This window comes from Pyrus communis, chromosome 13, assembly GCF_963583255.1.
Source record: "Pyrus communis chromosome 13, drPyrComm1.1, whole genome shotgun sequence".
NCBI lineage: Eukaryota > Viridiplantae > Streptophyta > Magnoliopsida > Rosales > Rosaceae > Pyrus > Pyrus communis.
This window is the reverse complement of record NC_084815.1, coordinates 528,132-551,966: the sequence shown is the minus strand read 5'-3', so window position 1 is coordinate 551,966 and position 23,835 is coordinate 528,132. Positions and strand designations below refer to the sequence as shown.

Below are 23,835 nucleotides of genomic sequence, written 5' to 3'. Positions count from 1 at the left end.
CACAATCTAAATTTACGATAAAATAGAATTATATAAAGGCCAAGTCTGGTAATGTAGACTTGTAACTAAGTAGGCATTAAAGTGATTGATGACCGATGGATCCTCGGTAAGGCATGGTATTTGAAATATGTTCACCACAAGATGGTGATATGAGATCCTTTAAGCATGCCCTAAGCTACTCGGATTAGTAGGCGACCCCCCACAATGAGTGTGTAGCAAACAAACAAACACACATTTGGAATCAACTAAAAAAAAAAAAAAAATTATATAAAGAGAAAATTTTACAGACTTAAAAGGGAGAATGAGAGAGGATAGATGGGGATAAAAGGTAAATAACGTTTGCTCACTATATGTAGTACGCTGGACATATACGATCCCTTGTAAACCAAGAAATCTGGATAAAAGGTAAAGAACGTTTACACTCCTTAATTTACAGTTGTGACTTAAAAACCAAGAAATCTCTAAACTGCTGCAGAACATAGATCACCGGCCGGCAAGGCATGGTTCGCCATCAGTTGATCCCTTTAAGGTCTTCAGTAACCTATGATGCCGGATATGAGTAATGCAACATCTTTCTCGGCGGAAGTCATTAATTCTCTCTGTGTAGCTAGCTGTGGCTTGAATTCTCAAGCATAAAAAAAAACTCCGGTAACTCACAACTAAAAGGTGAGGCGTGGAGGTTGTGAAGGTGAAACCGGAGAGCCCTCACTGCTCTGGGATTCTCCTCCTTGCCATGCATCCTGAACTTGTTCAGCATACTGCAAGTTCCACAGAACATCCTCAATAGAAGGCCTTTCTGATGGATCCTTGCGCAGACACCGAACACAAATTTCCATCATTGTCTTCACTGACTGATCCAAGCACGTCTGCTTAACCCGTGGATCAACCACGCTTCTTCGAGCTTCATCATCAGCTGTAAGGGCCACTTGTAGCTGCATATCATCAACGAATATATATAAGTTAACTACTTATTTCCCATATTAGTATATTACCGTTCCTGGCAAAGGAAAAAAGAGGAACTATTTTCAGAAATAATAAGGATATCAATGCAAGTTTTTTAGAGTTCGATCTGAGTAATGGCCAGAATTTAGAGGAAACCTAAGCATTTACATAATAAGAAGGAAAGGAAGCTTTATGGTTGAAGGAATTGGTTTAAGAATTTGAAAGCTCAGTTGTCAAATTAGCCAACACTAAGTCTTCCATGAAAGGTCGAAAAACCATAAGGTCTGCGAGGGCATTGCAGGCAGCGTGAGAGATATTGAAAGATCTTGTTTCGTGAAAAATTAAAATGGATCTTTTGAAGAAAATATAAGAAAGGCAAGTTTCTTTTACCTGATCTTCTAAAACCTCGATTTGAGCCTCAGACTTCACCGGCCTCCCCTTGATCATTTCCAGCAATATTACTCCAAAGTCATGAACATCAGTCCTATCGTCGTCTTTCTTCCTGTCAACCAACATAGCACAACAGTTACAATGCAATACTGTGAAGGTAGCGAGAGGTGACAAGGTGTCGACAAGAAAGGCGTGCTAAGATTATGATCAAAAGTAATTAAAATTAAAAAGTTCCTATGAATGGTGCATTTAAGTGTTTTAGTATACATGTAGCTTAAAGTGATTGAAAATTTTCATTGCAGACCTTGCACCGGTACTGGAAGTTACACATCTGCTCGAAGAGACTCCATGACCACCCGGCGAGGAGGAGCATATCTGAAAACCAGTGCATAATGATCTGCCTCGAGAAATCGAATGGACAATCCCCCAATGAATTAATTACAACATAATGTTTTACCTGTTCCATATTTTCTTCTAACAGAGGAAGGTTGTAACTGCTAATTTTCGCAACAAAATTCTGATCCAGTAAAATGTCTGTTATTTTAAGATTATTTGAAAATACACCAGGCATGATCCCCGTGTGCAAAAACTGAATGCCCTTTGCTATGCCTATTGCAGCTGCTATGCGTTGTGTCCACGCAAGTGATCGTCTGGGATGTCCCCCTTCCGAAGAGAAAAAACGGAACGGAAAATTCCAGATAAATGTGTGAAATCAAAAGAAAAGAAGGTCATGGTGGAGAAACTAAATAAAATATTTCATGATGAGTTACCAGATATCCAGCTCCGAAGTGTGCCATTTGGTACATATTCGAAGACAAGAAATATTCTGCTGACGCTTGAATCATCCAAGTAACACTCAAAGCAGTGTCCAAGTGCGCTGACCAAATGACGATGCCGTAGTTTCATAATTAGCTCTATATGGTGCATGAAATTTTCAGTGCTGTGACTTCCTTTCATTTTCAAGCATCTGATGGCGACAAAAGAACCATCCTTCAACTGGCCTCTGTACATCTGAAACCACAAAAGGAACGAACACCAGCTAACGACCATTAATTTAAGATCATAAGAAATCGTAATTCTACGATGTGATTCATAGTTAATCACACAAAACTGCATTCAAAAGCTCAATACCACTTGAAAATAAAATGTTTATGTTATGTACCTGTCCATGTGAACCTTCACCCATGAAAGCACACGTATCAAAGTTTTGTGTAGCGTCCTCAAGTTCCTCGAGTGAAAAGGTTCGATAACCTGGAAGGCCAAGCGCTCCCGACTTCATTGTTTGAGATATATATCCTTTAGGCATAAGCAGAATATCAGACTATCAGACATTTTGAATAAACTGGAAAATTTAACCAATCAACATCCAGTACTTATGTTTTTCCTTTCTCATAATTTATTTTTGTGTGTATGCGAGTGTGCGTGAGTGTGAGCGACAGAGAGATGAGAACTTACTTGCATCCGATAGTAACTTTGAGGTATATCCACTTGATGCATTCTCTGTTATTGATCTTGTTGGAGATTTCTTCATTGTCTTGTTGGTATTCATTCTTCTATATACGAAGAAGATTACACCGAAAAGTAGAACACATCCAAAAAGCGCTCCAATTATACCCAAGGCAAGGGCTGCTTTGGAGGCTTGCTTTCGCTTGCTTCGGTCAGGTACTATTCCAACAGCTAACGCCTCATTGTGGCAAAATGGAAGCGGATGTTGATTTTGATTACTAGTAGCTAAACAATTGCTTGCATACAGGAAAACCTTGTTCTTAGAATCCGACTCAAGACATTTTGGCAAGCTTCCAGTCAAAAGATTCGAGGATAAATCCACAACTTTAAGTTCAGCATTGCAAGATGAATTTTCGAAAAGCATTCCTGTGAATTTATTTCCTGAAAAATTAAGGTAAGTAATCGAAGGTAGAGATAGCAGCGATGGAGGAAATGGCCCCACGAACATGTTGGAAGAAACGTCTAGACATTGTAGCTGATAATAGGAGCTCAATTCAGCAGGGATGGAAGACCGAAATTTGTTCTTTCTCAGTACAAGGGTGACCAACTTTTTCCCAAGTTTCGGAAACTGAGGTCCAAAAGCATTATCTCCCACTTCAAGAACTTGAAGGTTCGTCAAACGACTAAAATCAGGCAGTTCCCCATAGAAGTGGTTATGAGAAAGCCCGAGAAGTCTAAGACTTTCCAACTCACTCAATGAACTCGGCAAGGATGAATTGAACAAGTTCTTCTTCAAACTCAAAACAGATAAAACTGGTAGCGAACCCAGCCCTTCTGGAAGCAGTCCAGAAAACATGTTGTCATCGAGTATAAGTGTCTGGAGGCTTGTTAGAGAGGAAAGCTCTGGAGGGATTGTGCCATACAAGAAATTTGAGGTCACATTAAGTATTTCGAGTGATGATAAACGTGCGATTTTACCAGGCAAGTTTCCCCATAAACCAAGAGAGACCAATGTGAGGACTTTCAAGCTCGGAAGCTTAACCAGAGTTGTTACAAAGGAATCAATTGAAAAGTTTCGAGGCAACAAAGGAGCAGGTTTTTCACCGATTATATGCAGCTGGGTCATGTTCCCTTCGTAGCATGAGACCGCAAAAGAAGAATTCACTTCAATGTTGCAAAAATCTGTGTAGTTATTCAAGCTTTTCGAGACAGTTGGAAAGTTTAGGAGTTGCGTAATTCTCATAAGGGTCAGAGCTTCGGAGGATTGGTGCTGTTCGGAATCACGAACTGAAAATATAATGACAGCAAGAACCAAAGGCAGAGAACAGAGAGAGCGTTTTGCCATAGCAGTTCCAGTTACTGCATTCAGCTTCCCAAAACCATATACAAAAACCCTACGATCAGATTAACATGATATATAAAAAAAAAAAAACATGTATAAACATATGATCAAAATATAAGAAATTCAAGTCTTTACTTATCAAATTCCAACTGAAATTTCTGTTTTATCGATTTCGCATCAGAACACAAGTTTATGCAGGAATCAAAGAGCTCAATGGATTGAAGATTGAACAAATAGCTCAATGACTTTGAGATCCAAACAAATCCAGGAAAATAATGATGATTACAAATCCACAAGCTATTGCTTTTCCAAATCCCTGTGAAAACAAATTAACAGGATCGATACGTTCAGAAAGACGAGTCATTGGCCTGCTACTAACCACACCACACCGGTACGTCAAGATTTCGTTGGTTACAATTTTACTAAACAAATGATTGTTACTTCAGCTTCAAAAGAAAGTAAATATTCACCAAAAACTGCTCCAATAAAAACATAGAAATCCCCTCCAACAAAAGAAAGGAAAACTTTCAAACTACAACACAAACAGCAAGATTTTCGACCAAAAGAAAAACCAACTCAGATAATTATTAAACAGAAATAAATTTAAGCAAAATCCAACAAAATATAATAAATAAATAACACACTGACCTGCCTATTGCTTCAGAAAATCCCAAAGTTTTGTGAACCACTCGTTGAATCCAACAGTCAGCAGTTTCAGAGGTGCCTGAAGATCTTAGTGACTGACAAACGAAAGAGATGGAGTTTCTTCTTCTCTTCTCTCTTCTCCACAAGTCAGCTTCTGGTTTGCTTTCTGGTTGTAGTTTGCATAACACAACAAGACAGTCTAATCACAACTTGAAACTGACGTTTTATTTTTTAATATTTATTTTAGTTATTTTTCTCTGTGTTTTTATTTTTGCCTTTCTGGAATATATTCTTGTGCTTTTTGGAAAGCTAAACTCAAGGGGCAGCCATGGTTGGACTGCAACTGAAAGCAAAAGCCAAAAAAAAAAATATTCCTTCAGAGGAGAATGGAAGCTTTATTTCACTGTAACTGTCTGTGAGTGTGGAAGATTGTCGAAGAGCGTAAATATTAAAAATCACGTCGGAAAATTAACAAAAATAAATATTACGTATATTGTGTTGTTCTATATTTTAGTTACATCGAGACTTTTAACAGTAAAACTCTTTATTCACCATGATGTGCATGTTGAAAGACAATACTAAAGCGACTAGTAGTACACTGCTGACCCGTTTTTATGAAATTTTGAGAGAAGTCGATCTACTAATAATATTCTCTGAATTCCAGACTGATTTCGAAGATTATAATTTATTTAAAAAATGGGAAACAGTAAAATAAAAAGGTAGGCAGGGCAAGGAGCCAAAGGCAACAAAATGGGTGTAAGCTTTCGCTTTCTGACTGTGGTGGTGTGGTCAGCTTTGGCTTTCCATCCACACGTCACGTGCTGGTGTAGCCCTGGCCCACTCTCTCCACATAATCTGTTGCTTTTCGCACCTTTTTCTACTTTCCCTTCTGCAACCGTCAACTCTCTCTCTCTCTCTCTCTCTCTCTCACATTTGTAATTTGTTCCCAAATAAAACTTGTTACACAAGGTTTTTAATTAGTGACGATGAATTTTGCAAAACTTCGTCACCATAAGTTTTCTTAAAATTCACACTAAACATTGTGGAGATGTTTTAATCGACGGAACTTCATTCTAGCTAAACTAAGCTAATAAAAAAAATTGTGTTGTGAGTCCTGTTCTAAAAATCCTTCCCTATAGGCATCTAGGCCCTGCTTAGACGTTAGTTAGCTAGCCATCGTCCCGATTAATATTTGGGCGTTTGAAAATTAAGAAAGGACATTTAGACCTACTGAGGCGCCGACCTACACTGCCTAGGCACCCGCCTAGCCCGCCTAGACTCGCCTAGGCACCCACCTAGGTTGCGACTCACTTAGATATAAACTAGAACTTTCATTTCGCATTTTATTTTTTTCAATAAATTATAAGAGACTTGTTGAATACTTAAACGAACAGACATTATATGCTTGTTCCCCATGTTTTCATTATGTTCCAATACTTCATAATATATGTGTCATTCTACTTTGTAGTTTATGATGTAATTATATATATTTTAAGTATAAATAGACACTTATTTACACGAAATATAATAGATTCACTTAAATCTGTCTAATCCGCCTAGGTGCCTACCTAGACGCTAGGCCCTAGCCGGCCACCCGACTAGCGTCTAGCATTTTTTAGAACCTCTCACGACAATATAATATAAAATATGAACTGCACACAAAATTTGATTGATTTAAAGATCAAACTTTGTGTCCTGAGACGAGCCCGTCACAAGATTTATTTTAAAATCTTACAAACCCTTCATTTCATGTTAAATTTTCATTATTTTGTCATGATTTTATTTCATTTGTTGCAACATCTTCTCATATTTCCATTGAGGATACCAGCCTTCGAACCCACAACAATGAGAATTCATGCTTCCACACTTCACCACAATGGTAGGAAGAACGGATGAGCTCAAGAAATTGTGCGACATCATAAGGACAAAGGAGGTCAATAAGGAAAAGCATTTTCCTATGTTTTGTGTGCGTTGGGACACAATTGGAGACTTTAGGTTCAAAGACCAACTTATTTAAAGTGGAAGAATCAAATAACATGGAATTGAGAGCTTTTTAACGTCACACAATCACACATATTCTTACTTTTTTTTCTTTTCTTCATAAAAATTAATCGATAATGAGGGAGCAAAAATCTTGAGTTAAGGATATCAGTTGTTATCTACCTCAACAAATAATATTAAAGATGACGAAATCGAATTTAACGTACCGTAAGAATGAACGTTCTTAAGTAACTCAACTACAAACCATTTTTTTTATTCTTATCTTTTTTTCTTTTCCTTTCACTTTCATAATCTAGGACTTAACTATAATACGTACATTTATTTTATACATTTATCATCTAACAGTTAGATATGATCATATATATAATATCCCATCTTATTATTTTTACACATTTACTAAATACATTCACCACTTAACATATGTTATGAATCGTGTATTTACCATCTATCCCAAGCTACCTAGATAGAACATGCGCATCTTTTCATTTTTTCTACTCTCTTTTTTCCTACTTTGTATATCCTATAGTTGTAGTAGCTTTGTGAATTTGTTAGGTTCTTGCGACTCTCTGTGCTTAAAGTGAGTCCAATTTGAGTTTTAGGTATTGTCAAATATAATATTTTTTTTTAATTGTATATTTAACCGTTAGTTGACGAATACATTAAGTAAATACATGTACTATAACCAACGTTGATTAGTTTCCCATGTATTTCAGAGGTTCAAGCCCATTAGCATTGACAATTCGTTACACACTCCAAGGTTTTAAATGGAGGGTGTTATTTTTATATTACAACGAGGAGGATAGATTGGGTGCCCGATTAAATATGCTTTATTAAAGGTATAGGCCCCCTGGTCCAGGAGACCCACCTACACCTACGTCATGGTCTCTTTTCCACTTGGTCTAGGACTCATGTGGTCCTATTTCAACTCCGACATTGGGGCCCAACCCACCCCTAATTTGTCTTGGAGGCCGTAGATGTTCCCCCGACGTAAGAATCCGTCTCTCAACACTACAATTCATTACATTTGCTAAAACTCAAAACTCAAATCTCGTTTAATTTTAAGAAAACTAATAAAAAATTTTTAAAAATTTTGAATTTTAATAATAAGAACAAAATAAAAAGGTAAAGTAAATAGTATCATGATTGATTTTTTAATGTAAAAATAAAAGTACCGAAATCTTTTCGTTAAAGTTCCCTTTAATTTTTTGAAACACAAATTTTGTTAGACAGCATCTTAGAACTCAACTCGTGTCTTCCGTTGTTGTTCAAAGGTATCGTACAAGTGTGATGTGATTGAAAATTAACAAAAATCAATTTTTTTATATTTTAATTCAAAGTTTTCTTATCCAAGTAAGAAAATAAAAAAAAAAATTAATAAAAAAAAAATTTGAAAACTTTGAATTTTAATCAAAATGACAAAAAGATGTAGTAAGTGAATAGTACAATAAATGATTTTTTAAAATAAAAATATCATTTTCGTTAAAAAGTGAACAATACCTAAAATATTTCATTAAAACTCCCTAAATAAAACTCTTAACAAAACTTTTTAGAAGCTCGTGACGCATCTAACTAACAAGAGTTATATTCGTGCCACATAACAGTTTTAACAAGTTTATTAAACAGACTTTAACGTGAGAAGGCAAAGTGAGACGTGACACGAGTTTGAGTTTCAAGGAATTACGTGCTAAAAGTTGAAAAACAACAAAAAGAAACGAGCAAACCACCGTCTTATAAAAAACATGAGCTCTTTGAGCAACATGATTGTCCAAATACTAAAAATAGGAGAAAGAAGAAACAATGAGACAAAGCTCAACAACCGCCTTATGTCACAAAGTAGTCAAATTCATCAACCATGAACCTAAAGGTAACCAAATCCACCTAACCTTATTTTTTTTCTTCTAAAAATCTGTAAAACTATGGTACATAAGCAAGAACAAAGTAATTAAATGACACTCTACATCCATCTTATCTTAAGGGAAGGGATCCGGAGAGGATCCCTTCCACCAAATCCACTTAATCAATCAATCCGGACCTTTGAAATTTGATCCAATAGCTACAAACAGAAAACCCCTTTAAAAGTTATAATAACTTTAGCCGTTTGATCAAATTTCAAAGACCCGAATTAGGTGATTGGGTGAATTTGGTGGAAGGGATCCAGAGAGGATCCCTTTCCTTGTCTTAATTCAAACACTGTACCAAGGAAAATGAGAGATTTCCGTCTAGATCAGAGCGTGGAGACGAATAAATACTCGGAGGGCATACATCAGGAGAGCTACGAACTCCTCTCGGTAACTCGTGGACCCAAGTACTCGATTCTATCCATTTCCGCGTACTCAGGCATTTCAATCTCTTCCAACCACCCGTAACTATCGTGTTTCTCTTCAGTTACTGCTGCTCCTCCATCTGCGTCGAATTGACAAGCAAATAAGATATAGCTTATAAACTCAAAAGTGCATCAAAATGCCAGTAACAAGTTTTCAGTATTTTAACAAGTCTCAGTAAAACATGTTTCAGGAGTTCAAGTTTCTTCAATGGTTAAATAGAATGACCGAGGACCGTGCCCAAGCAGCCTAAGCAGAAAATGGTCAGGTTAAATCATCATGTAGCTGGAGATTTTTGGACCTGTACACAAATACTAAACATATACTGGAGAAGCGAGTGTTGAGAATATAAAAACATCCGCTCTACTTATAGCTAATTGAATTTGAGTTCGATGCTCTAAATTTTTAAGACAGGCCTCATCTCGTAGATTAACATTCTCTTTTTGTATTGCCAAATGGCTCACCAATTGCATCATGCACAATCTCTGATGGTTCCTCCATTCTCCCACATTGCTTGTGTGTAACTTTTATAAATGCAAGTCCAAGCAAAATCCATACGCATCACGCCATAATTTGGTTGTTTTCACGACAGATCAAAGAAAATAAACTATTTGGCAACTTGTCAAGAAAGCAAAAGTTCACTTACTTGAATAAGCCGCATAGGGATGATCTTTGTAATACGTGCAATCCCGGCCATCTTCTATAGAATAGGGTGGTCCCATCACATCGAGCACTGCACAGGGTGTTATGGCTGTGAAGGCATGGATGTTGCCACCTTTTGTTGGATAAAGTACCGATGCATTGCATGAGGCTGTGAAGACATTATCAGCTTTCAACTCGGCCAGTCTCACTGCAAAATCATCCTACTAGTATTAGATACTGGTTAAGATACAGTCCCAGATAGTTTTTATTTTCGTTTTAATTTTACAGGAGAGTGATATCGACTCACATTGAGGCGCAGGCGTGGAGCCATCTGAATTAACGGGATCAACCCAATCGTATGATTTAATATGCATCTTGCCTAATAGAAGCTTACTGAAAACAGTCATATCTGGATGGTTATGGAGTGGGATAACACCATTTGCTGGAATAAAAAAGCAGCACAACTGCACATGGAAATAAACAGGAGAACCAATCAACAATCGATCAAGTAAACTCTTTTTGAAAACGAAACTTCGCTTTTTTATGTTATTAATATATGGTCATCTAAAAGGAACTAATAATCAGTTGTGCAGAAAGCCACCCAAGTTAATACTGGACCAACTAGGTAGAAAGAAGTACAAACTTACCGAAAATTTGTTGCACTCGTATATGGTTGTATACCTGACCCTAGGAGTGGGGAACCGCAGATCCCCACTTAGCCCAAAATCTTCTGGTCTCATATTATCTACAGCACCACAATAAAATCGGCTTGTGAAGAAGATGGCAGACAATGTTTCCTTCACGCATGAAATGAATCAAATATTTATCCGGACTACATATCACTTTCATACATAACAATTCCATGCCAATGCTTGCCTGCCCCCCTCCTTAATCTTTTCCCCAGCATTACACACACGCACGTCCACGTATAGATAATTGTACGCCATGATATTCTAGATTCATTATCTATTGCAGGCTACAACATATTAAATCCGATTTTGGACTGCGCACACTCCTTTCTATTTCCTCAAAATCCATCTACGGTGGTAGGAAATATCAGTCAAAATTGTTGTTTACTCCAGGAAAATGCTCCAGAAGCGGGGTGAAATTAAGGGGTGTCGATGTCGCCATGGCCAGACATACAACGCATACAGTCTGACAAATAATCTTTTGAACAATTAAACATCTTGAACAAATTTTCCCCATTCAGCCACATTACCCCGACACTCCACCAACTACATATTTAGAAAGCAACTCAAATTTGCAATTTTTCCTAAAACAGGAGGAGGTTTATTTCCTAGATACAGCAACGTTATCAAATTCTTTCCTAAATTCGCAAATTTGGACTTTTTCCTAAAACAAAAGGACAGGAATTTTTGTCATAGCACAGACAAACGCACATACATAGATCGAAACGCAACGGATAGGAATTCGAATAGACAAAAACATATGACCATATTCTCAATGTTCCTAGTACAAGATTCGTATAATAAAATATCAATCAAACGTATACGACAACAACATGTGACTGAACTAATCAAAAGTAAAGTATGAAACTTGGTAAATCCAAAAAACGTACCGAGGATGCGACGCAGCTTTTGCACATGGCGAGGCGAAGGAACGGTTCCGGGACCTTTGAAAGCGTTTCGGCACGCACGAAGGAGCTGTTGCAGCGGAGTTGGAACCCTCGCAGTCCTCATAGTCATATGTATATGTATCTGTGTGTATATATAACTATATATTCACTTCAGATGCAGCACAGAATTTCTCCTTCAAACCCCAGAATTCAATATCCAAATTGAGAAGCAAAGAAGCAAGAAAAGCAACTGATCCGCAAAGCAAAGATTAATTTCAGAATGGTCGGAAGGTGTTTGATGAAATGCCAAAGAGAAGTGAGGCGATGATGATACCGTGTAACAGTGGGAGGGATGAGGAGATCTAGGATCATATATAAGGATTGAGCCATAGAGGGAGAGAGAGAGAGAAAGGAGGAGAGAGAAACCAAAACCAGGGGCGGCACGGATGGATGTGGTGCGGAAGAGGAAGAAAAGTTCGTAGATTTGTGGGAAAAACAAAGGAAAAATTAAGAGACAAGGTTCTGCAGTTCCGCCATTCGTACCCATAGATTTGATTTGAAACCAGGGTTTTTGGGCTTAGCTGGCCACGCCGGGATGTGAAATGACCAAATGGCCCATATACGATGGCGAATACTGTTGGCTTTGACCTTGTAATTGGTAATTTGGCTGGGAAAATATCTTCGTCCTCACACCAACCAACCACGTGTCGCTCTCCCTGGAGTCAATTGTTTTATTTTATTATTATTCTTTTCTTTTTTTTTTTGGTTATTGTATTATTATTCTTACAGCGGTTTATTCTCTTTACAAAACTTCGGGGGTGCTTCTTGGTAAAGCACTTCCTGGCAGAAAGTGTCGAAGTGTTTCTTCTAAAATAAGAATACTCTCAAGACAGAAATTTAAGTTATGAAATGTATTGTGAAGGATTTTGGTGAAAGTCATTAAATGTGTTAGATGAAAATGTTGGAAAGAGGTGAAATATTTTCTTTTTGTATATAGAATTTGTCTGGATATGTTTTTAAAATGATCGAAAATATTTTTGGTGAAAATATTTTTAAAACTAATCCTTAGTAAAAATGTAAGTAAATCGTAAAAAAAATACTTAAAATACTTCCTGGAAAAAGCACATAGAAAACACTTCAAGTGCTTTTGGAATCTGAAAACATTTTCTCTAAAAGTGCTTTCAGTTATTTTAAAAGCAAATCTAAACGAGCTCATAAGAAGTTGTCAAATCAAACTCTTATAAATAGAAGTATGTCTGGAACTTCATTACAACACACCAGATCAAAAGTGAAAAACAATAACACCACTATCCCCTTCCTCTCTTTACCTACATCATTTGTGTTATACATTACACCCGTTTCGCTTCTATCTCTATCAAAGGTTATATCTCTCATTTTTGTCTATTTATAATAGTTATGTGAATCAGTTCACTTCGTAACTATTTCTTATTTACTAACATATATATTTGAAATTTTTTTTAGTTTTCTTGTAAATCTGTAACAAAATATTAAAACATCAAGAATAAGGCATGTTTCTAAGAGAACTTGTTATTTCCTTCTCGCATTTAGGTAAACATGTCTTTGCATATAGTACTTTACCACAGTAGAAAGTTGTAATTATGCCAATGCATCTTAGTGCGGGTTTGATTCGTATCAATATCCCTTTTTTTTTTTTTTTACCACTAACAATTTAACACATTAAATGCAATCATTTGTCAGAAAAATAAAATAATAAACATTGCATTTATGTAATGGGTATGTACCGGCTTTTGTCTTTCTCTCGCATTACAGGTAAAAAGAAGAGACAGCAGCAAGAGGATGCGCATTCAGTTGCATCTAGCTTTCAAGCAACAAATCCATTATTTAGAATAATTTGACAAATCCATTAACTAGGATACACATTCTCTCGTACACTCGAGCAACAAATCCATTACGCAACTAGAGAATACACATTCTAATATTCAATTTAATGGCGTCACCTTCCAATAAATACTTTTCATTTGTTCAGAAAATGCAATGATTATTTATTGAAAGAATACGCGTGATGAAATAGTGGCATAAGAGAATCTCGCCGGAGATGGCGGAAATTTGGCTGGTCCAAAAAGCAATAAGTGCCATAGGGCTTTCTAGTTTTCAATTCAAGTAGCAAAATCCATTAACTAGAATAATTTGACAATTTGATTAAAAATTTAGAAAGGAAAGTGTTATTGGCACTCCAAAAATCTCATTCCACACTCCTCACAATTGTATTTTTCTTTCTTAATATAGAAAATTTGGAATGCAGAATGAGATATTTGGATTGCTAATAGCAATTCCCTTTAAAAATAGGTATTAACTTGAAATTGACATGATTGACATGTTATAATTACGATCAATTGCATAACTTTCAATTTGCTTCTCTTTCTTAACTTTCAATTTTGTTGCATTTCTTTCGACTACTTGAAATTTTTTGTCATTCCTACAATATTACAGTTATGTGAATCAGTTCACTTCATAACTATTTTTCTTGTTTACGAACATACATATCTGAAAAAGTGTCAGATTTCTTGTAAATTGTAATAAAATATTAAAACATCAAGAATAAGGCATGTTTCTAAGTTCTCTTGTTCTTTCCTTCTCGCATTTAAGTAAACATGTCTTTCCATATGGTATTTTACCACATTGGAAAGTTGTAATTATGCTAATGCATCCTAGTACGGGTTTGATTCGCGTCAATCTTTCTTTCTCTTTGATCACTAACAATTTAACACACTAAACGCTATCATCTATCAGAAAAAATAATAATAAACATGTCTTTTTATGTAATAGCATTGTTCTAAAAATCGGCCTAGGTGTCGGGCGGTGGAGCCTCGCCCTAATTTCGGGCAAGGTGTTAGGAAAAATCGGCTGGAAGCTAGGCGGTCCTAGGTGGAGAGTTAGGCGACACCTAGGCCCTTTTTTTAATATCTTTTTAATATTTTTTATTAATTCTGTGCTTTTTTTCTTTTTTGGTTTCATGGTGTACCTAATTTGTAAATGATGGATTTACTACAAGTTCATCCAATAGTAAAACGAGTTGGAGCACTTTTGAGGGGATACATACAAAGAAAAGAAATAAACTAGCTACAACAAGGTTAAATAATTTAATCTATGTCTAATCCAATACAAGGATCATGATTCATGAATAAGAAGAATTTAGTTTATTATCCAAATCCTCCTCATTATGATTATATGCTTACTATTTTTTAAATATTGAACTTTTTGGATGTATATAATTTGTGTATTCTTCTACTTCTATTTTTGCATTTTATCATTCTTCTATTATCCATACAAGTATAATTTTATTTTTAAGTGCAAATAGGCACTTATTTACAAGAAGATGTATAATAAATTTACATAAATCCGTCTAGACACTAAGCCCCTGCCTGCTGCCCGACTAGCGTCTAGCGATTTTTAGAACCTTGTAATAGTATGTACTGGCTTTTGTCTCTCTCTCACTTTACAGGTAAAAAGAAGAGATGCACATTCAGTTGCATCTAGCTTTCAAGCAACAGATCCATTAATTAGAATAATTTGACAAATCCATTAACTAGGATACACATTCTCTCCCGTACTCAAGCAACAAATCCATTAAGAGAGCAACTAGAGGATGCACATTCTAATATTCAATTTTAAGAGCGTCACCATCCAATAAATACTTTTTATTTGTTCAGAAAGTACAATGACTTTTTATTGAATGACTGCCGCATGATAAAAGAGTGACATAAGAGAATCTCGCCGCAGATTGAGAAAATTTGGCTGGTCCAAAAAGCCAAAAATGCAATAGGACTTTCTAGCTTTCAATTCAAGCAACAAAATCCATTAACTAGAATAATTTGACAATTTGATTTGAAATTTAGAAATAGGTATTAACTTGAAATTGACGGGGTTCACATTTTTTAATTACGATCAATTGCATAACTTTCAATTTACTTCTCTTTCTTAACTTTCAATTTTGTTGCATTTCTTTCCACTACTTGAAAAATTCTGTCATTCCTACAATAATACAGAACAAATCTATGCCGGAAACTTAACGAAATGTCGCACTTCTATTTCCGGTTGCTGGAAAAGCTTGGCGTCGTCTACCCTGTCCTAGTTCTTTTGACCCGTCATCGTTTGAAACTAGACCAGCTAAAGATTTTTTCTTTCCCGCTGAGTTTAAGCTCTTCACACCTTCCGCAGCTCCAGCCTCTCTGACCGGCTTAGCTCCGAATATGACCTGACTCTTTGCTGCCTCATAGTCGAAAGGCTTCACCTGCAAACCACCAGATTCCTGGGACTTCTCCACTTCTCTTGTCTTCCTGTTTTGGTTAAGCGACTGAAAGCATTTTTGGAAGCTCGACGACAAATCAGAGAGAGACACGGGTTCGTCTTCCCCATCCCTCCCCAAAGCAGATGGTACCGAATCATTCTCCTCCGGCTCATTTCTGGTTTCTGAGGAACCATCTACCGGTTCACCTCCATCTGAATCATTTTCCAATGTTATGATGTCACCTAAACCAGAACCAGAGGGTGATGCAGGAAGCGGCCCTTCAGAATGGGGAGTTTCTGAACTTTTATCTCGTGCTTCCAAGGTTGGTTTGGATTTCTCACTCCTGCCCGAAAATGAGTGGAATGGGAAGTTCACTGAAGATCTAATTTGTTCCAACTTATTATCTTCCTTGCCCTAGAAAGAAAGTTAAGAGCACAAGAGTTAATAATGTACCGAGTTACCAAAGAAGATTCCATGGAAATCTAGCCGTTTCAATATCAAAAAGAAACCACCACCATTATATGATTCAGTTGACAACGTAAAAAAGGACGGTCACTGATCACTTAAATGCTTAATGTAGAAGGTGAACAATCTATATAACAAGACATTTGTGGTTGTAATATTTCTATTTGACTAGACTTGTAACATGCAAGATTTAGGCCCAGCTGCGATTGCAAGTTATACAAGACAAAGATGGGCCTATTTCCATTTCAGGCATATAATTTACAGCAGTGTTCTTACTAACCTTTTTATCGACATCGACCTTCCTTTTTGGAACTGCACTCCCCAACAGTGAACTAAAGGCACGGCTGGGCTTCTTTTGCACCTGAACACTTACTCCAGTAACCTACAACAGAAATAGACAACTATTTTAAGACTAGAGCTCTACGAGCAAGAAATATAACAAGATAAAACATCCAAAAGAAGCAAATGGATGTCAACCTTTGCTGAATCCAATAAACAGGCATTGCTCCTTGCTTCTCTGCTTTGTCCTGGAACACTGTTCTGCCTAAGATTCACCGAAATGGGACTGCCAGTTTCAGGAGAGTTTCCTTGTCCATTTCTTACAAGTTCAGAGGCACCAAATGCAATCCCCTTATACTCCATTCTATGCTGCTGAGACGGGGGTGAAACTACAGATAAATCACCATTACTCGAATTGCTGACAGACTGATCAGGTAACAAGGCTTCAGATCCATCATTGACCAATATATTCTCTTCAGATGCCTGCAAAAAGTGTACTGTTAACTATAGATAAAAGTGAAAAAAAAAAAAAAAGAAGTCATCGCCAAACATCTGAAGAATGGACTACAGTCAAAATTAATAAATTTGAAAATGGGGTGAAATGGACAGTGATTTTATCATGATAGCATAGTTAAATGGCACCTGACCTGATACATGAAATTGACAGATTTTTGTTCGTAACATTCCATATGTAACCTGAATGAAAGCCTAATATAGAAAGGGAAACATGAATGCCCAGTCTTCATGATCACCAAACAACTAAACATAGGGCTTACCATTCCTGCACGTGCCACCTTCAGATGTTCGACAGCAGGCTCAAAAAAAGCAGCATTTTGCATAGAATGTCTAATGATACTAACAACTGAACCAAGATTACGCTCCATGTACGGGTGCTTTGATTTCACCAATCGCTTTAACTTGCTAGTGGTGACAGGCATCTGTTTAGCTTTTACAGACGAAAAAGTAAAAGTAAATAAGTCGAATGTCTGCTGTGTAAAAAGAGAAAAGAATTAATAATGATCTTGAAGAACAAGGAACTGTATACAAGTCATACCAATTTCAAGAAGAGTTTTGTTTGGTAATATATAGCCAGTACTTTCATCCTCTGCACGGGCAACAACATCCCTCCACTCACAAAGACCCTGAAACCATTTAACAAATGAATCTGGTATGAGTGGTGTATAACCTTTAAAATTGCACATTAATCAATTCAGTTCCTCGTGTAACATAAGTATATATTACATTACTCCATAAGAAACAGATTATCAACTTAAGACTGCCAAATAATTTAATATTTAACTAGTCCTCTTATGTAAAAACTCATTGTATAAACATAGTTCAGAAGTATTGCACAATGAGAATCATATTGGGAAAATATATAAGATATACTACAATTCAAATGAAGATTAGCCAACTTTAACATTTGAACAATGTATAAAAGAAATAAGGAGGCATCTTACGGAAACAATGGCAAGCTGCTGAGAATTGAAACCAGCACCTTGCAACCTACATCGAAATAGAAAATAATATAAATTGAAGTCATTATAAAATATAAACAAAGGTAATGCATACAGAATTCCTATTCATGGACATAGTTATAGAAAGGAAAAAGGAACTGGACTCCCTCCCATTATCATATATTCATATTTCCTCAATTAATTGTATAATCCAACAAGATCATCTCACCAATTTAATTGACGACACAAGATTTTTATACAATCCCTACCAACTTATATGAAACTTCTAATGGAGCTTAAATGCAGGTAAACCCTTGTTTTGATGACGGATATTTGGTACAGAGTTGTGGTGGGCTTAAACAATGAAATTCAGAAAAGTTGTGTGCTCTCTGAGGGAAAAACTAGTCTAACATTAACAATGTACAAGGCATATGAACAACCTAAAAATTGCGTGTAATAATATTAAAAATCTTTGAACGAAATTTTGGTCAACAAAACAAAAGCATGCACTAGGGAAATTGAGGATTGGGGGGATTGGAGAGGGGTCATAGCCAAGACCAAAAAGAATTACCCAAATACCAAAAATAGAAAATTTGCCGGCCACAAAAAATAAAAGCATACCCGTATATGTGGAGATAAGAATTTTCTGTCAAAAGCTCTTTCTCATATAGATGCATGCATAGATCATAACTGCGTTTGTAAACCTGTCAGGAAAAAAAATAAAAAATAAAAAAAATAAAACCTGAATAAAATTGCCAAATTATAGTAAATGGAAAATAATATGGAAGACAAGATAATTGGAAGAACCATTTCCTAAGATGTATCAACCAATTTACCAGCAAGACATAATTTGCAGATGCTATAAACAAAAGAATATCGAAATAAATATTCCAGCAGTGCTACAAAATTCGTCTTGGTAATTTAAAAACAAATAAAACTTAGAAATCCTAAACGCCAAGAAACATGGCTAGGGGCCAACGCAAATATGCAAATTCAATAATGAAAAAAGTCTCATATAGGCAAAACTAGCAGTTCTGTACAAAGGGTAACAATATATAAAAGTGTTAAAATTGTAAATAATGCGAGAGCCAAAAAGAACATATTCAAAACAGAGAAGAGCACGTGATCATCATTCATACTATACCTCCACTAAAGGAGTGTCAGAGTTTTCTGATTCCTTGGGCATCAGACATAACTGTGTTCTCATTAAATCATACATATGCAATAAATAGTGTGTATCTTCTCTGGCATATCTGTCAAGAAAATAAAACTTCTTTAGATAACCATGGAATAAAAAATAAAAATATAAACTCTAAAAGGAATGGACATGAGAATGCAACATCTAACAAATCTATTAATATAAACACCCAAAAGGCGACAATAATCATGTGACCAAGATAGCAAAATAAATTTATGATGCATGAAGACTGCCCTTAATGCATTGTTTACTCCAAGTTTCAATTTGGAGGTAATCTTAATCCTAAAACTAATTTTCGAATTACAAGAAATCACCGCACTAGATGATCCTAAACAATCAAGTGTCAAATAACTCTATAACAGATAAGAAGGAAATTTAACGTTGTGTCGATTATAAAATTAGGATTGACCAGTTTGAGACTTATGAGATATTATCAACAGAACGAATACTAGCTGAGTTGCCCACTTAAACATATACAATTCACATTTTTACCTGATCATCTCCTCAGGCAGAGGGCGTAATCTCCAGTCTGCATTCTGGTATCTGCAGGAGAAACAGTAGTTAAAATCAAAGAAGCAACACATGAATCTATCAAATATAAAGAGAGAAAGTTATTTAGGAGCATTTGGAAGATAAAGAAATCGAAGTAATAGCAACAGCTTACTCTTTGTTGGCAGTAACACCACATAAGTTCTGTAGAAGATACTCCAAACTATTTCTCTCCAATTTCAACACCCTCGAAGCCTAAGGATTAAAACAAATTGGTCATCTTTGGTTAGCAACACATTATAAAGAAAAAGTATATTTCAAGTAGAAAAGCTAAAATCGTAAGAACAAAAGTAAAAATAATGATACTCTTTTCCAGATAAAGGAAAAGATACTAAAAATTCCTTTGCAAGACAAGAAAATCCATTCGTTCAGTTGCTTCAAAGAATCAAAGTACATCACCTGGCCAGTATCAAACAAATTGCAGATATAAATGCCAAAATCACGTTGAAGCCACATGATATCACGATCTGCTCCATGAATCACCTGATGAATTGTAAAATATTGTCAGAAAAAATCATATGCTACCAAGGTAGAAAATGCAAATGGGCATGAAACATACCTTTCTCTTGGCAGGGTCTTTGAAAACTTCCCTAAGATATGGCCCAACATGAATTCTAAGCTTCAGAGTATCTACAATAAAATCTTCGGTTCTAGTTGAAATTTGCATCAAGCAAGTCAATCCTTGAAAAGATCGATATTGATTGTGTTCCAAATCAACCTAGACAGCAAAAGATAAAAGTTAAAATACAGGGGAACGAATGCCAAAATGCAAAGTTAAGTAAAATGAAATAATCATAACAATGAAATGCCAACTTAGCAATTCCATGCAGCTATGAATGAATAAACCTTTTGAAGAACTCAAATATAGGGTACACATAGGTAGCAATGTTGCAGATGAAATGGAAAAGGTTAAAAGAAGCAGAACAACTGGAAGAAGAAAAAAACCCCGATGGAAATATATGCTCACGTAACATCACACAAATGTTTATACAAATCCATTGCCAATAACAGATGCTAAGGTGAACAACTCTTGCGTAGACACCAATTTGACATCAATTAATACCATGTTCAGGTTGTGCTATTTTATCGCAAGTAACTGTTTGTGAGTCTAGGAATATATTCTATAATGCTATAAGTTCCTATGAATACAACCATGAATTCTACACTAAATAAAATGGATGACAGGATAGCAACATCAAATCTGCCTAATCATAGTGACTGCAAGTACAACAAAATTCTGCTGAAGCAAATAACTTTAACCATCATGGAGTTGACTGCGAAATGGAGATCAGCTTTCACAAAAGAAAAAAAGAGGATCATTGCACTCAAATTTTACCGCAAATTCATTAACAGCACGGAGCTTAGCTGCGAGCTCCTTCAGATCTTTGACCTCCTCCACAAGCTTGAATGGCGTGGACTCTAATGAAGCCGGTTTTACAGACTCAACATCCCCAATGTTGTTGTCAACAAAATCCAGAACAGAAAGCTTCTCCTTTATTCATTAACAACACACTAATTAGAAAAAATACATACTCAACTAACTCAAGCATACTTTTTTCTTTAAATACATACTCGTCGTTTAACAGCACAATCCCAAAATAATGTAAGACAAATTCTCAAAAATTAAATAATTTTCAAGACCCAACATAAAATCACCCTGAATTCAATACATAAAATACAGAACATGATCAAGTAATGACTTACTAGGGGATGAAGAAACTGTTGACCGTCCTCACTTCTCTGCAACCAAACATGCTCAAACGGCTGGTTTGCATTATTAACCAAAATGTTAAACTCCTCCTGAGGCCTCCGAATGCTCGGTATATGAAACGGCACTTTCGGCTTCGTCGCGACCACAGTTTTCTTGTCCTTGGAAGCCACCTTCACCGCAGAGGATACCTGACTCGAATCATCGTTCCCACTGGCCGCTGCTGACCCAGTAGGCCCCTTCTTCTTTTTCCCACACACCAATTGAAACCCATCGTCTGTGTCCATAGCCGCACTCGTCGGCCGCTTGGCCTCCTCCACCTCCTTCCTCACAATCTTGAACTCGTCCACCGACGAGTCAAACCTCTCCAGAGCCTCGTCGTTCACATTAACGAGCCAATCGTACGCGTCGTCCAAGTCATCGGGGAAAGCCACCGGTTTCCTCCAAACCGGCGCCGACGAGCCAATCGAGCCAAGCATCGTCTGCGATTCCTTGGTGATTTGCTCGATCGGGACTCTGAATTCGTCGAAGTTGCGGTAGAAATAGAAGTCCTTGCTGTTAGGCAAGAATCGCGACGAGCCGGAGAGCTTGGAAATCGACGAGGAGAGAGCACCCTTGGTTAGGGTTTGGAGGGCGTCGGAGTTCGTCTGCGGCGGCGGAGATTGGTCCATGGTCACGGCGTCTTGGCTCATGGCGGTTGTGCAAATGGGGGATTTTATCGGTTAGGGTTTTGCTAGGGCTTCAATTACAGTTAATTTTGCCTCCCTGGTGATCACTAATGTTTCGTTCATTGGCCGTTGTTTGTTAAAATTAAACCTAATACCGGGATGTCACATGATATTCGTGCATGATGCACGTGATGATGAAGAATGTGCGAGTAAATTTTCAGTTTTGCCCACATAATTAATGCATGAGATTTTTGTCACACAAAATTGGAAAGGACGTTACTGGGACAAGGACAAATAAATATGCCTGTTGGCAGTGTTGGATGCAAAATTGGGGACCGAATTTCCTCCGTATCCAAAGGTATGAGTCAAATAATCAAATAATCCGGATCATTACAATTTGATTCAACGAATACAAATATGAGATCTTTTTAAAAGTTATAATAATTATAACCGTTGGTAAAAGTTTTCAAGTATAAACAAAGTGCAAAACGTGAAAAGATTTTCAATTTATTTATTGAGGTATTTTGTCGAATCCTACGTAGCGGTAAATTGAGAAGAATTGTCGAGTGTTATCTACTTAACCTATTGATATATGACTAGCATACAATATTGTTGACTCTAAAAATTACAAAACCTACATGGCGCGCAGGCCGAGTAACTAATAACCTAACTACGTCCTTCGGTTGAATGCGGGGCGTGCCAACTCGTCGGCCGAGCTTGGCCGAGGAATAAAATTTGTTGATGTCGCGTTGAACGCGTCGTTGACTTCTCAATCTTGCGATTGCGACCAAGGAAGGAACACTCTCGGTCTCTGGGTTCTATAGCCTGAAGACAAGGCTACTAATTCTGCGGAGTTCACAAATCGTCAGAACCCGATTCGGTCACTGTGATTATATTCGTAAGAGTATAAGCACACCGAATCGAGACCAAACTATATGGGCACAGGTACTCAAATGTGATATATGTCTTGATGGTAAATGTAGTTTGGTCGTCGGAATGCCGAACCCTAAAACTTACTTGTGAGTATCGAATCATAAAATCACTCGGCGTCCAGTACGCCAAGCAACACAATTCGTAACACCTGACTACGCCGAGAAGGTTAGCAAGGTGACCTCTACCAACAAGGGTTCAAAAACCCTTCTCGCCCGAGACTTAGATAGGTAACCAGTTGGCCTTGACGCAGTGCTGTTTATCCAAACTGAAGGTGCTTCTCGGTCGGCTGATTCTGCGGCATCAGTGCTGTTTATCCAAACTGAAGGTGATTCTCGGTCGGCTGATTCTGCGGCATCAGTGCTGTTTATCCAAACTGAAGGTGCTCGCCGGGTGCCTCCACAGTGCTGTTTATCCAAACTGAAGGTGTATTGGCAGAAAAAGAAAAGGAAAAAAATCTCAAGGTATTTGAGAGGTTTTGTGCAGGGCGATTGTATGTTCCATTGAAGGGGCTTTCTTGTTGCATGATTTCTTGTATTTATAGCATCTCATTCCTTGAAACCGAATTGCATCCTTATCTGCATTGGGAGTCCTTGTCCCGTTTCAACTCTACCTTAAACAAACCTACTCCCACTAGGATTTTGAATCTTCCCCTTTTTCGAGGCTTTATTCTCTGCCGGCCGGGAATCCTGGTCACACCAGGACTTCCTCGGCCTTTTCTATTTATCTGGGCTAATTCTTAGGATAGGACTATACCGACCCTGCCAATTGGCCCGGGATTTATCCCTCGGCCCATAGTACTTGACAACCCTGGGCCGAGCACAACCCGCTGCTCGGCCCAACAATATTATTTTGGGCCCGAACAATTATATAAAACACTTTGTAAAATATAACAGAAACTCTTACCAAACATTCAAGAAGTATTCGAAAGACCTTCACTATATTTTTTTTAAGAAAAACTAATGAAAAGGACTTGAAAACTTTAAGTTTTAATGATAATGACAAA

At 37.0% G+C, this 23,835-nt stretch overlaps 3 protein-coding genes across 3 annotated transcripts; all 3 read right to left on the bottom strand.

The window, feature by feature from the left end:
- Positions 1-381: 381 nt before the first annotated feature.
- On the bottom strand, positions 382-4,144 carry LOC137713465 (probable inactive leucine-rich repeat receptor-like protein kinase At3g03770). The gene is made up of 7 exons (XM_068452763.1): positions 2,788-4,144; positions 2,495-2,628; positions 2,103-2,343; positions 1,790-1,995; positions 1,637-1,707; positions 1,333-1,444; positions 382-932 (listed from the first exon to the last, which is right to left on the bottom strand). The coding sequence occupies exons 1-7, from the start codon at positions 4,121-4,123 to the stop codon at positions 660-662; spliced, it is 2,373 nt and encodes a 790-aa protein (XP_068308864.1). The 5' UTR covers positions 4,124-4,144; the 3' UTR covers positions 382-659.
- A 4,331-nt stretch (positions 4,145-8,475) lies between these two features.
- LOC137713236 (plant cysteine oxidase 2-like) lies at positions 8,476-11,845 on the bottom strand. Its single transcript, XM_068452520.1, has 5 exons — positions 11,309-11,845; positions 10,377-10,474; positions 10,037-10,193; positions 9,734-9,937; positions 8,476-9,169 (listed from the first exon to the last, which is right to left on the bottom strand). Exons 1-5 carry the CDS (start codon positions 11,433-11,435, stop codon positions 9,039-9,041), a joined length of 717 nt encoding a protein of 238 aa, XP_068308621.1. The 5' UTR covers positions 11,436-11,845; the 3' UTR covers positions 8,476-9,038.
- Positions 11,846-15,181: 3,336 nt separating this feature from the next.
- On the bottom strand, positions 15,182-22,002 carry LOC137713200 (protein RRP6-like 2). Its single transcript, XM_068452472.1, has 14 exons — positions 21,228-22,002; positions 20,860-21,015; positions 20,083-20,241; positions 19,923-20,006; positions 19,639-19,718; positions 19,467-19,517; positions 18,921-19,029; positions 18,398-18,480; positions 17,780-17,825; positions 17,374-17,461; positions 17,096-17,265; positions 16,518-16,802; positions 16,321-16,422; positions 15,182-15,989 (listed from the first exon to the last, which is right to left on the bottom strand). The coding sequence occupies exons 1-14, from the start codon at positions 21,921-21,923 to the stop codon at positions 15,354-15,356; spliced, it is 2,745 nt and encodes a 914-aa protein (XP_068308573.1). The 5' UTR covers positions 21,924-22,002; the 3' UTR covers positions 15,182-15,353.
- Between the last annotated feature and the right edge of the window lie 1,833 nt (positions 22,003-23,835).